At 40.4% G+C, this 14750-nt stretch overlaps 1 protein-coding gene across 1 annotated transcript; it reads right to left on the reverse strand.

Moving 5' to 3' along the window:
- Positions 1-260: 260 nt before the first annotated feature.
- Positions 261-3254, reverse strand: epcam (epithelial cell adhesion molecule). The gene is made up of 9 exons (XM_077730320.1): positions 2878-3254; positions 2114-2215; positions 1770-2034; positions 1615-1680; positions 1447-1513; positions 1256-1354; positions 980-1177; positions 862-906; positions 261-783 (listed from the first exon to the last, which is right to left on the reverse strand). Exons 1-9 carry the CDS (start codon positions 2936-2938, stop codon positions 760-762), a joined length of 927 nt encoding a protein of 308 aa, XP_077586446.1. The 5' UTR covers positions 2939-3254; the 3' UTR covers positions 261-759.
- Between the last annotated feature and the right edge of the window lie 11496 nt (positions 3255-14750).

Genomic DNA, 14750 nt, shown 5'->3' on the forward strand with positions numbered 1-14750 from the left:
AGAATTATAGCATTTGAGGAACACATTTGACTATACAGGACAAGGTCATTTAATCCACAGACACCAAATCAGCCAGAAGGCCATTTGCAGTCAACATTCACTAGCAGCAGAAAAAAAATAACTGTATAATCAATTATAAATCCCAATTAAATAACTAAACAAGCCACATGCATGAAAAGTTTTCATAGGCTCCACAAAATCAGTTTTAGAAGCAATGCAAATTCAAAAGGAACGCATTGTGTCAAACAGACAACAAAAAGTTGTGATAACCCATTTATTGAAAGTACAAAAAGGAGGTTCATATTTTCTGCCAATGAACGTGCAAAATATTCAATTGGATTGGAAGTCTTGTTATAAATTCCCCAAAAGGATGACAATTGCTAGCGTTCTTAATCATAGTCATCTCCTAGTAGTCTATTAAAATGCATCGCAATAAGCTTCAACCACTGCCTTTAAAACATTTTTATTAAAAAAAAAAATCCAACACAACACACATTTGTAAGAAACTGTACAAGCTAACAGAATTTAAACCATTCAGTGTCGAAAACACAGCTATTTAATCAGAGATATTAACGCATGTATAGTAGGGGTAGAGTGCTGAAAACTTTACACAAAATTTATAAATAGAAGGCAGTATGAATAAAGCCAATAACAAGAATTCATATTTGTTCCTTTACAAAAAATTAGAACAGTAAAATGGCACACTGCAAGTATGCCCCTATGACGATGACTCTGGCCTCCTATAGCGATGAAATTTTTTTACATGGGGTCCATTTCTCTTTGCTACAAAAAAAAAGAACAACTATGAATAGATTTGAAGGCAAAAACAAAGTATATCAAGCATTTGGAAGTTGTACTGACCTGAGCTTTGTTGTACTTCTGATTCTGGCGTCTTCTCAAGAAGAACTACAAAACACAACACATAAAATTGTGAGTGACATAGATTAAACATGAAGATTTTTTATTTTTTTAAACTTACCAAGAGTAGCAAGCCAGCTACCACAGCGAGGACAACCACCACAATGACTGCAATGATTCCACCAGTAAGATTCTTCATGGTAAATGTTGGGGCCTCCTCATCTACGTAGTACACCAAAATGTTCTCCATCTCCAGTTTCTTGCCTGCCACCACAGGTTCAAACTTCTCCTGATCCTTGAATAGTGGGAGTGCTTTGATCTGAGTAGAAGAGTCATGACATTATTACAAAGAACACAAACATTTGGAAAAATGTTGAGAAACTACATATGACTGTACATCTTTCTCCATGTAGTAAGCCAGTTTTGTCAGATCACTCTGGCGCTCTCCCTTGGGCTTCTTCACATCCACTACGATCATGCGGGAATCGGCGTCATACTGCAATCGGAAGAAAAAAAATGTTAACTTTAGAACATCAGGTGTTCAAATACACATCAAATTATAAACTAAAAAGTCTAGCATTCACTTACCTCAATCTCTTTCAACATGTCCTTGTTAAAATTGCTATAACGCTTGTGGATGGCATCACCAATAGCACTGTAAGAGTACGTTAAATCATTACTAAAAATGTTTTTGTATGTATAAACAGATATTTTACTCCATTTTGACCTGTTGATCAAAATTTTGCATGTACTTACGTCTTTAGTTGTTGAGTGTCCAGAGAACCTGTCACTGGTTTGTGCTTCAGCTGAAGACGGACCCAGCTACAAGAAATAACATTTTAGGAATGTACAAAGAAATGACAGGTTGCCCCCGGGCTTCCCCACTGCTAAAGGAGGCGGAAACAACTTACTAGGTTTCTACCAGCTTCTCACACTTGAGGTTCTTGTCTCCTTTGTCCGTTCGGCGAACACCAGCGCTGTTGACGCACCAGCACTCATCTGTGTTGTTGCACTGCTTGGCCTTGAATTTGCCATCATTTTCACATTCAGGATCATAGATTCCGTCATTGTCCACAAAGGCCGTTTCCACAGGCTTTCCTCCAATGCCAGTACGGGTGCTCAGGCCCTTTTTGGCTCTGTACATCTCAGCTTTCATCAAGAAGCATTTGGGGATCACTGAAAATGAAAAGTGTAAAAATCACACGTCACGCAAATCAAACACTGGCGATTCTTCAAAAAAAAAAAAAAATCTTACACGTATTGCAGTCAAGCTTTTGTTTCATCATATCACCAACCAGTATAGTACACTGGCAAGGATTTCCCTCGCAACTGGCCCACTTCATAGTATTACATGAACCTGTACAGCAAAATAAAAGATGGGAGGGTGAATTAATAAGGTTAAAATAACTAATAGGAGATCAAAGTTAAATTACTCAATGAACTTTTTCATGATGGTATTGTTTAATTTAAAAAAAAAACGATTGAAAAGGCCCAAACTGAATTCCTAAAACAATGGATTATATCATAAAGGTTTCTTGTACAGCAGTGTATAAAATATTATCAATCAACCAGCCAAAGCAAACATGGTCCCGACCGATCAGCACAAGACGATTCCAGCAATGGGCGTTGGTTTCTCCCAACAGACAAATCCTGGGGGACAGCGAGTACAAACAATTCCCAACCCCCACTCAGCACAGAAACCAAATGCATTTTGTAAGTGGCACATATGAAATCAAACTTCTCACGGCGTATTAAATAAAAACACATCCATTGCTTTCAAACAACAAGATTCAGCCAAGTTGATTTATCATTACTGAAACAAACAGGTGAGCAAGTAAATTAAACAGGTAAAGAAAAACTCATTCCACTTTTCTATATATCATCTCAATCTTGAAGGTCGAATGTCTTCGTTTTCAAATGTAAGGAACATTTAAGCATTGTGCGTCTTTTTTTCTTCAAATGAAGCTTGATTATGAAAGCGATCTTTCAAGTAAACGGTAAAAAAAAAACATGACTTACAACTTTGCGCTGAAGCTCCGACCGCAAACACGGCCAGGATAAGAGCAATCCACATCTTCATTTTTGATATAAAACGAGTACGATTACAACCAAAAAAAAAGGCTTCCCCAATTTGCTGTTGTAGTAGCGTCGTCCACAGGGTTGAAAAAATGAGCTGAGAAACAAAGCTTCCTAGTCTTATTTCCTACAGGTGTGTCCTCGTCAAACCTGTTTGGACAGAAAGACGCGCGCGCGCAGTCAGGTAAAGGCTCGCTCAGCAACAGGCGTGTCTTATAAGGAAACTCTCTTGGTTGACTTGACTCAATCCGCCTTTTTTTGTCTATAACAAGACAAACAGTCATGAAGTGAATTTATAACCCAAGTTGCTTTCAACGTCACGCAATTCACATAGGTGTTGCGGTGGGCGTTTTTTTATAGACGCGCTTTTTCCGGAGTGACCATATTTGGTAGCCTGAAAACTGGTTTTAAGTATCGCACTTTCGGCTTGTGCCACAAATGTTTACTATTATACAACATTTTGTGACAATATTTAGAGTGAAAAGACTCCCGTTAAAACATTACAGAAGCATTTTAAGGAGAAGTGCCAATTAAATCTTCTATTTTTAAATTAGGGTGGAAAAGTTATAAGTTTAAGATACTCAAATCAATTTGCCTTTTTCAAACTGTGCCATAGAATGGCTTCTCATCAGAAGAAACTTTGGATTTCAAAACTGTCACGTAATGACGTGTTAGAACTGTGCTATTTCGTCAATAAGTTTCAAGTCTGAAACCAGTTTCAAGAAACTTCTGATGAGCTGTTGTGAGTCACAGTTGGTGCATATGACTCAGTCTCAGTTTCAGTGATTATTTACATGGGAAATATTCTTCACAATGTTGTGTCTCCATAACAATCAAAAGTCCAATTATAGCAATGAAGACATTTAATTGATTACATTTTTTCATTGAAAAACCATAACAGTAAGATGGGGATTGATTTTTTTGCATTTCCATCGATTTGATTGGATACAATGTTTAACAGGCCTATTTTTAAAAAATACAATGAGTGAGAGCGTCTAAAGATAATTTTGATGTCTTTCATTCTTGATTGTAGTAGCAAAGACAAACAAATGTGTGAGGGTACCGATGCATTTACAGTATAGTGTACAAAAGCAGACACACAACTAGGGTAATATGGGTGTTCCTCTTCCCAGAGGTTTAAGATGTCAGGGCAGTACACATTATTGTCCTAATTCCCTGGGGTGAAGGAATAAACACGATGGAAGAGAAGGAGGAAATAGAAGTTGATGCCAGCACTCGAAGAGTAAAGTTATGTTTTTGAGGAGTACGTGTAGGTAGAGTGTAATCCAAAGGTGGGGAATACACATTTTTTCCACAAACTACTGATCAACAGGAGAAGGGGAATTATGCGGTGAGTACATCCATTCAATTCAATGATGCATAATTTTAAATTTCAACTATTGCAGTAAATTCAGTCCACGGAAAATGAATTCCCCCAAAGCACAAATGTGTTGGGATTTTTCCTTGATAAATTAAATAAATGATATTGTGGCGTATATGAGGTGCAACATGATATTATTTTTTCTTGTTGAGTGAAAGATGAACACAACACAGCCAGACATCAGTAAAGTATGGATAGTTAAAAAAATATGTATGTAGAGTTACTAGTCATCTTGTAATTTATATCGTTTCTGATTTCTAGTTTTTAAAAATGAAAAGAAGTATTTAAAATTAGATCATACTGTATTTGAGTTTTGATTTTGAGTTCATAATTGTAATTGGAGTCTGCTCCAGTATTATCATTGTTCAACCATTTAGTACTCCTCCTTGGATACAAACAATAGTCGTGCATGCCCCAAAGGGAAAATTGACATCTAGATTGTAACACAATCAGAACCAGCATACAGACCTATTATTTGATATGTTCTGTAATGGACTAGTCTCCCCTGTCAGACATTTACCTACACACAATGGATATGTTTTACAAAATGATCCCCTCGAGGTAAGTTAACTCATTGACGGGCCTTGACGGAGATAGATGTCTAATCATGTGCTTCTTATTCTTCTTCTGCTGTAGATTTAAATCAGTTTGTCATTGGTAGGTGCCCATTGCCATTAATAGAAGCAAATGAATTAAAATATGAATAAAATCTGAAAATTTCACAGCAGAAGAATGAGAAAGTGGCTATTCAGCATATTTGTAACTTCCTCATTCATAGTAAATAAACAGCCCTCAAACAATACATTAGAAGTTACACGTTAGATCTGGAAACCAATGAGTTAATATATTTTGTCATTGTACAAACCCAGACTAACATTTGTAATATATAATAGAATAACACGAGTAAGCGGAATGTTAATAATGTAGGAAAAACGAATGAGGAATATTCCCATGTTTGTAAATGATTCCAGATTTTTTTTCCTCCAATCCATTTTCTTCCTGCTTACAGGTTTCTACTCTTTTGTCTCATCATTCTCTTGGCAATGCTAAAATATGCCTCTGCAGGTAAATAAAGGTTCCTCATTCATACATGACACACTGAATTATAAAATCACAAAAAAATCCTACATAATTACAAGATTCTGTCTCTCTTATTTTAATCAGTTGCTGACCTGGAACAATGTGAAGCTGCAGGCAGCAAGTGTCATCAACAAGCGGAATGTCTTAAAGTCCAAAACAATTTCACCTGTGCGTGTGTCATGGGCTACCAAGGTGATGGTCTTCAGTGCAGTGACATCGACGAATGCCTTGGCGGCCTGCACAATTGTCACGCGAAAGCTCGCTGCAATAACACGTTCGGCAGCTACACTTGTTTTTGTCTCAATGGATTCATCGGAGACGGCACTAACTGCCAGGATATAAATGAGTGTCAAACACAAAACGGGGGCTGTCACTCCAACGCAAGCTGCAGCAATTTCGAAGGTGGACGTCGGTGCCGATGTAAAGTCGGCTTTGAGGGAAACGGCTTCAAGTGCACTGATAAAAATGAATGTGCCAACCAGAATATTTGCCACTGGAATGCAACGTGCACCAATAACCCTGGATCTTATGTGTGTACCTGTAATGCTGGCTACAAGGGCAACGGGAACTACCTGTGCCTGGATATCGATGAATGTTCGGAGACTCCGCAGGTGTGCTCGTCCTCGCTTGGTTACAAAGGCTGTAAAAATCTGCCCGGAACGTATCGTTGCACATGCAGCAATGGCTTTGAGAGTAATGGCAAGAGCTGCGTGGATATCGATGAATGTGCAGGCAACATCTGTAGTCTCTATGCGGACTGCTTGAACACCATAGGGTCGTACCAGTGTACTTGCAATGGCGGTTTTGTCGGGAATGGCCTGACATGCGTTGATATAAATGAATGCATTCAGGACAACGACTGCGATCCCGATTCTGTGTGTATTAACAGACTTGGGAGTTATGAATGCTCCTGTCTGGAGGGGTTTGTTGGAGATGGCAGATTCTGTGAAGATATTAATGAGTGTGATGCAACAAACATTTGCCCTTCTACTACTACGTGTGTCAACACCGCTGGGTCATATTTCTGCGACTGTGGCAGTGGTTTCATATTCAATGAGTCGGAGTGTCAAGACCTGGATGAATGTGCAGCAGGTCGGTGCAGCCCCTACTCTATCTGCACTAATTCATTCGGTTCCTTCACGTGCCAGTGTGCAGCAGGTTACAGAGGGGATGGCTTTACCTGTGATGATGTGGACGAATGTTCAGTTCCGACTCAGTGCCATTCCAATGCTCTTTGCACCAACCTCCCTGGTATCTACAATTGCAGCTGCCTGATGGGTTACACTGGAGATGGTGTAAACCAGTGCAGTGATCTCAACGAGTGTCTGGTAGATAACGGAGGATGTAGAAATAAGGCCACTTGTGTAAACAACTTGGGCTCTTTTACTTGCCTGTGCCAGAACGGATTTGTCCTGGTTAACCAGACTCTTTGCCAGGATGTAAATGAATGCGTGGAACAAGACAATCTATGTCGTATAAATGAAGAATGCAAAAACATTGATGGCTCGTATGAATGCCCCTGCCAGAGTGGATATTACCGACCTGCTGCCACCATGGACTGTGTTGATTTTGATGAGTGTACAGAAAATCCTTGCCATGTTAATGCGTCATGCCTCAACACCATCGGCTCTCACGCTTGCACTTGTAAGCGTGGCTTTGCAGGGAATGGAACACAGTGTAATGATATTGATGAGTGTTCTGTGGTGGACACGTGCCATCCACGGGCTGTATGCACCAACTTTATCGGGGGCTTCTTTTGCTCCTGCAGGCAGGGGTTCGAAGGGGACGGCTTCTTCTGCCGGGATGTAGACGAGTGTATCCTTTTTGATACACTTTGTCCACATTTCTCGACGTGTGTCAACTCCCCCGGAGCGCATGTTTGCTCGTGTTTGAATGGTACAGTGGTCCTGAATGACACTTGTGTGCCACCCAGTCCTCTCTGTCGCCCGGGATGCCACATTAATGGACTGTGCCACCAAACACCTGCTGGATATCAATGTGTTTGCGACCTGGGTTATATTGGCGACGGCGTAGCTTGCTTTGATATTGATGAGTGCCAGAAGGAAGACATTTGTCCAAATAACAATACCGAATGTTTAAATGTCCCTGGTTCATATTCCTGTGATTGCAAGCAAGGCTATACTCTCAGTGGAACTCAGTGTACGGGTAAGGATAAACATGTTCTTCTTATTATTAGTGGTAGTATTTTTGCTATGTTTTTCATACCATTATTATCATCAATATCCAAAGCAATACTAGTTGAAAGACAGTCAGCTTTTCATAAAAATGCAATTCTGGTACCCTAATATTTCACAACAATTGTGTTAGGTTTGCATGTCCTTCTGTAAAATAGATGGAGATATTAACAGTTAGGCTTATCTTGGGTTTTTTTTATCCTTTGACATGACAAAAGTCCATACTATTGTATTTCTTAAGCCACCTGAGATTTTCATATTGAGCCAACAACTTTTTTTCATCCCTCAGATGTCAATGAGTGTGAAACAGGGACACATAAATGCAGTGATTTTTCACAGTGTAACAATACAGTGGGAAGCCATGTCTGCATTTGTCTTAGTGGTTTCACAGGAGATGGGAAGAACTGCGTTGGTAAGTGTCCATTCCACGTAACCATTCATTGCACAATTTTGCTATTTTGCTCCATTAGAGTTACTATCCTGACAGCTTTATTCATTTCTATTTGGTGCTGCTTCGCTGACGATATCCCGTTTTGGATGAATTATAGACTTTGATGAATGCCAAGTCCAAAATGGAGGATGCCATAAGGTTGCCAGCTGCACGAATGTCCCCGGATCTTTCATCTGTGAATGCCCCATCGGAATGGAGGGAAACGGTTTTTATTGCCGAGATGTGAACGAATGCCAGCAGAATTCCACTTTACCACACAACTGCAGCGCTCAGGCTTTGTGCCTCAACACATATGGGGCCTACCAATGTCAGTGCCTGGATGGATTCCACGGAAATGGCTCTCATTGCCAGGATGTGGATGAATGCCAAGATAACACAACTTGTGGCATGAATATGACATGCATCAACATCCTCGGCTCCTACTCTTGTCAGTGTATTGTTGGTCTGGTGTATGATGAAGGAACATGTGTGACACAAGACACCTGCCAGAACACCAACTCTATTTGTCATCCCCTCTCTGAGTGCCACCATTTTCAGGGTTCCTTTTACTGCAAGTGCAATGATGGCTATCAAGGCAATGGTTTGGAATGCTCGGATATGGACGAATGTGACCAATTCCAAGTTGAAATTTGCCCGGCATTTTCTTCCTGTTTCAACACACATGGTTCCTATTCATGTGAATGCTGGAAAGGTTTTCTCAAAAATGGGACATACTGTCAGGACATAGACGAATGTGCAATGGGAAATTTCACCTGCCCGGACAACAGTACTTGCAGCAATGTCAATGGGAGCTATCAATGTATTTGTGATTTGGGCTTCTCCAACAATGCGTCCATGTGTTTGGATGTGGATGAATGCTCTCTGGACTATACTCAGTGTCCTAATTCCTCCACCTGCCTCAACTCGGTGGGGTCTTTTTCTTGTGAGTGCTGGGAAGGTTATCAAAACAATGGCAGTGAGTGTGAGGATGTTAATGAGTGCCAGAACAACTTCACTTGCCCTGATTATAGCACATGCTTGAACACCAATGGCAGTTTCCATTGTATATGTGACACTGGATTTTACCATGCCCAAAAAGTATGCATGGATATCAATGAGTGCAATGACGCGGATCTTGAGGACATATGCAGCAATGGAACATGCGTTAATGTAATCGGATCCTATTATTGTGAATGCTTTAGTGGTTATTGGAGCAATGGAACAAATTGTGTTGATGTAGATGAATGCTCAGACACTCACAACTTAACAGTGTGCCCACCCCAGTCCACATGTGTAAACAGCCTCGGTTCTTACCGTTGTCCTTGCAATCAAGGTTTTATTCTTAATGGCACCCAATGTCTAGATGTCGATGAATGTCAAGAGCCAGGTGTTAGTCTTTGCCCGGGGAATTCATTCTGTAAAAACACAGCAGGATCCTTCAATTGTGAATGTTTTTCTGGGTTCAGTTCAGTATCCGTTCAGTTTCTATTGAGTTGTAAAGATATAGATGAATGCCAACACAATACATCTTGTCGCTTGGATCAGGTGTGCACCAATGTACTTGGGACGTACAACTGCACTTGTCCTTTGGGATACCATGAGGATGGAGGCAAGTGTGTTGATACCAATGAATGTGAAGATTTACCTTGCCATTCCTTGGCACGGTGTTGGAACACCCCTGGCTCCTTTTCGTGTCATTGCCCTCAGGGCTTTGCAGGAAATGGCACATGGTGCAAAGATGTAGATGAGTGTGTAGCATTCACCAACCCATGCCATCTCAGAGCTCAATGTCACAACACCCCCGGGTCATTTGAATGTTTATGCATGAAGGGCTTTGTGGGTATCGGGCACTTGTGTGTAGATCTTGATGAATGCCAACAGGGCCATGGGCAGTGCCACTTTGCTGCCACCTGCTCTAATCATGTAGGCGATTTCAAATGCACCTGCAACCAAGGCTGGAGTAGAAGCAAAGACAATGGCTATGGGGAAAAAGGATGTGTGGACATTGATGAATGCGTCTCACCTGCCATATGTCCAGGGCAAACTTCTTGTAAAAATCTGCCAGGGTCTTATTCCTGTTCCTGTCCAGAAGATAATGTAGTGTGCAACATGACTCAGAATGGTTGGCTATTATATATTATTATATTTAGTTTGTTTGCTTGACAGTCAGAGTGATCAAATCTTTCCTCTGCACCAACAGAAAGTCGCTTGTACCCATTTGGAGCAGATGTTGGTGATAGACAAATACTCATGGACACAAAAGATGGAAATTCTCCATATATTCTACCACCAATAGGATTTCCATTCATGGGGAAATTATGTGACAGACTTTATGTAAGTTATTATGTCAAAGGGATGTGAAACATGTGCATTAACCTAATTTATTGCATGTTGTATGGTCATATAATTGTATTTTCTTCAAATTTATAATAGACAAACAGGGTGTGATATAACAAACACCACAAAATATTTCCCCCCGTGTATTAAATCTGCTTAAAAAGGGGTATAGGGCATAGGTTATAAAATATATGTTTGAAAATAGACATAGTTGAGGAAATGCTGCTTTTTCTCAAATTTGATTGGGAATGGTTTATCTTTTTCTTTTCTTTTCAGTTTTCTGATAATGGCCTCGTCCAGTTTCAGTGCATTGCTGAAAATGAGCAGTATCTGTTTCCAGCTCCATTAGGTGATCATGGCTTTCCCATTGATATGAATGTGTCTCTTTTGGCTGTCTTCTGGGATGATGTTGACCTCACCCAGGGCGATGGACGTTTATTTTACAAGGTTAGTTTCCATACTAAAGAGGTCATTTTAGAACAATAATTATTTCCATTCTGCCTCTCCCCTTTATTAAAACTTCTAATATTAATTTATTTATATCTCTTCAAAGGAATACCATGAGTCAGATCTGTCAGATGTATACTTCCACATAGTTTTCAATCGTACTGCCAATGACATTTCTCAATTCGAGGAGCTGAAAGGAAAGGTCCCTTTCACACCTTCTTGGATCCTAAAAATAACTTGGGACAATGTAATGGCTGTGTCTTTCCAGAATGTCAATCAGTCAGAGGTAATGAAAACTTTTTTTTTAATATATATATTTATTTTAGTTGCACTTTTGTCATTTGTATGCACACTAAAACCATAACTAAGCTTTGACCTTGGATTAACTGATTAATATATTGGATGTAAGCGTCCTCTTGTGGTGGTCTAATGAAGTGAAGCATAGTGGTATTGTATAGTATGTGTTTGCTCTAGTACAGCCCAATGAAATCTATATATTTACTGACACCACGTGTGTTCATTACAGACAAACACTTTTCAATGTATTCTTGCCACTGATGGAGTACAGTCCTTTGCCCTCCTAAATTATGGAGAGATGAAATGGGGGCCGGACCAGAGAGAACATCATGATGCTGTTATCGGCTATATGGATGGAACAAACATCCACAAGGAGCCCAGTAGTACCTCTGATAATATTTTTGGCTCGGGGGGAAGATACAGACCACAAGATGTTAAAGGGCCCTTGGGGAAGTTTGGACATTTGGTGTATGATCTAAGTGGCGGGTCTGAGATTGACCCTGGACTCAAGTGCCAAGCATGGGCAATGAAGGAGCCTGATCCTACTGACTGGACTAATGGCTTGCCCTCGTGTCATTGTACCCGGACCCAAGCTCTGGAAGATTTGTCCTTTTTGCAAGATACCGCTGACCAAGGATCACAGCCGAAGACTTTGGCAGCTCAGAGATGGGGTGGTGCAAAGGGTCATATCTTCCGATCAGTTTTGGCCAACAAATTTGGATCAGGAAAAAGATGTGTGTATGACCCCGAGGGACCACTGCTGGCTGGCTACAATGAGCGCTACTTCTCAGGACATAGTGCCCAGAAACATATTGGTAATAATACCTGCAATTGCACATTTGTGGGTCAGAGTCAGAGTTAATGAAGTTGTTGAAATGTCAAACTAATTTTATGGTTTTTATATACAATGGCATCACAATTCCTTTTTAATTTCCAGATGAAGATCTTTTACCCTTCCAGTGGTGTTGTATTGAGTCTCCTCTTTGCCACCATTACCTCAAAAAGCGTCCCGTTGACCGCTGCAAAGGTTACACTTCGTTCAATTTAAAAGGCTCCAAGTCATCCAACGGGGCAACACAGGGTCTTGGTAATGAGCACGCTTCTTTGCAGAAAAAAAGAAAAGAAAGAAAAAACGAAACAGAAAATATAATAACAATAAATAATTTAAAATGTAACTCGCAAAGACTTGCATACACAAAATTCCATTTAAATACAGTAACATATTTAGCTATTTTTTCAAACTCTTTTCAATTCAATTTATGGATTTTGTCCCAACTCAGCGATGGTGTATGGCAGCCTTCATTTCATCACCTTCGATGGGATAGAGTACTCCTTCAAAGCATTGGGAGAGTTCGTAATAGTGCGGTTGTCTTCCAACACTGGATCTAATATCTTCACCCTGCAAGGGCAGACTGAGCGGCTGCACACACACAAAAAAGGGAGCATTAACTTCCCAGCGGTGGTGCGCATGGCTGCTTTCCACCAGGGCATTGGCAAGGTCAGTCTTCTTGTGTGTGTATGGAAAAAATAACACCAGAAAGTGAGTGTGGATGTGTATTCATGAGTTCAGTGCAGGGTTTTTGAGTTTTGCATTCCTTAAGCAGACTTCCTTTTAGAAGTTACAGTATCAAATACATAGAAACTAGAAAAAAAAGTGTAATATTTGGATTTCTTTCTGAAAAATGATCACAACACCAAGAAAAAAAACACAAATTTGGTTGATTTTTACAGATTGAATGGAGATGTGCTGAGAAAGGAGAAGGACTGCAGCTGTTTGTAGATAATGCTGAAGTTTTTGTCACTGTCGGTAACAGCTACACTCATGATGCAAAATTTTAATTCCGGGCATTTGTGTGAAATTGAAACCGATAACCTTTTTATGCAACAAATTATTTTTTATCAGGGGTCGTGCACGTAGGAGAGAAAGACTTTGCAGTACGCTGCATTTCAGCAGATCGCTGTGCAGCTTTGTATGCTGGTGGGCTACATGTGCTGGTGTGGCGTGTGGAAGGCCACAAACAACTAGCAGCCCTGGTGGAAGTTCCCCAGACATTTTACAACCGAACAATTGGTCTCATGGGCCTGTGGAGTACTAACCGCTCAGATGACTTCCTCATGTCTGATGGTCGTCTTCTGTCTTCAACCGACCGTGACCCACCCTCAGAAGACGCACTGCATCTCTTTGGCTTGTCCTGTGAGGAAATTGCTAAAAAAACAAAGATGCATACAAATGACATGCCTTACATTCAGAGCATTCATAGTTTCATACAATACAACTATAATTTATGTAACCAACTAACACTGCCGTCAATGGCAGCCAATAATAACAATAAATGAGTGCCCAATAGGGAGGAAAAAAACAATATTATAATTTGTGCATGTAAGACTTTTGTATTCCAAACTTAATATACTAATTACAGTAATTGTGTCAATAGGGGCAGTCCCACCACCAGAGAGCCTGCTAATTTCCTCCCCTCCATTGAATCCACTTGAACCAGTCTCTCTCAAAGAATTGCTGGAGGGCGTTAGTCCTGATGTAGTAGAGCAGTTAAGGAGAACCTGTCAAGACAGTATGCAGTGTGTACATGACAGTCTTGCATCCAGCAACCCTAGCCTGGGGCTTCAAACACTGAATGCAGAGAAACAATACCAACATTTAGCCCAAATCTATGGTAAGACGTCTGTTAGTAATTCAAGAATATCAGATATGCCCTTGACTAAATTCGATGGGGCGTTGTGTACGTACGTGTATGTGTTTGTATGTGTGTGTTCTGGTAGGCAATACACCTCCCATAGTGACAGAACCTACACTAATCCATGCTCAGGTCAACTCTCCACTCAACATACGGATCATTGCTCAGGATCCTAATGGAGATTCCATCTTTTATTCACTACTCTCACCAAGACCCCGACAGGCCTCCATTGGCAGTGGTGAGACCCAAATCCACACATATCAACATGTATCTTATCCATGCTGAGGGATGAGCCAGGCAGATAAGCTCTGATTGAGATCATTTTTCATTATTCAACTGCATTATAATGATTGAAGTGCAATCAGACTACTCGTATTTTTCCAATCTAGTTGATGGCTACTTAAGTTGGACACCCCTTAACATTCAGCCGGTCAAGTTTACTATTAAGGTCTCCGACATGCGCTCCAGCTCCCTGTTTACACCCATTCTGCGTATCTGCAACTGTCTCAATGGAGGGACGTGCTTGTCTAACAGCATCGTTGAAAATCATTTGCAGGGAAAGTTCCAGGTGAACGTTTCTATTAACATATACACTCTATTTTCACCTCCAAATGTATTACATTGGTAAGGCTGCTTCCTTCATTTACCCATTTAGTATTTTGTCTTCATTTTCTGCTTTATCATTCATGTCTCAGGTGTTAGGGTGTTTATGCCCAAAAGGTTTCAGTGGCAAGTTTTGTGGGAACATTGCAGACCAATGTAAAGGCAAGCCGTGTTTCCGAGGTGTAAAGTGCCAATCAGATTTTCCAAATGGAAACTTCAGATGTGGGAACTGCCCTGAAAATACGGTGTCTCATGGAAAGGAGGGATACAAGTGCTTTAAACATGGTCAGTCGTAAATAAATGACTACCAGTAAATCCTAAAAAGCATTTTCAAAACTCACTGTTGTTTCCTA

This window comes from Stigmatopora nigra, chromosome 12 (assembly GCF_051989575.1).
Source record: "Stigmatopora nigra isolate UIUO_SnigA chromosome 12, RoL_Snig_1.1, whole genome shotgun sequence".
NCBI classification, from domain to species: Eukaryota; Metazoa; Chordata; class Actinopteri; order Syngnathiformes; family Syngnathidae; genus Stigmatopora; species Stigmatopora nigra.

Bases quoted from the DNA above. Each gene is read 5' to 3' on its own strand.
- epcam (XM_077730320.1), bottom strand. From the start codon at position 2,938: ATGAAGATGTGGATTGCTCTTATCCTGGCCGTGTTTGCGGTCGGAGCT. The intron at 2,216-2,877 runs GTAAGTCATGTT...TTTGCTGTACAG, and splicing joins CGGAGCTTCAGCGCAAAGTT to GTTCATGTAATACTATGAAG. The intron at 1,355-1,446 runs GTAAGTGAATGC...TTCCGATTGCAG, and splicing joins ACATGTTGAAAGAGATTGAG to TATGACGCCGATTCCCGCAT.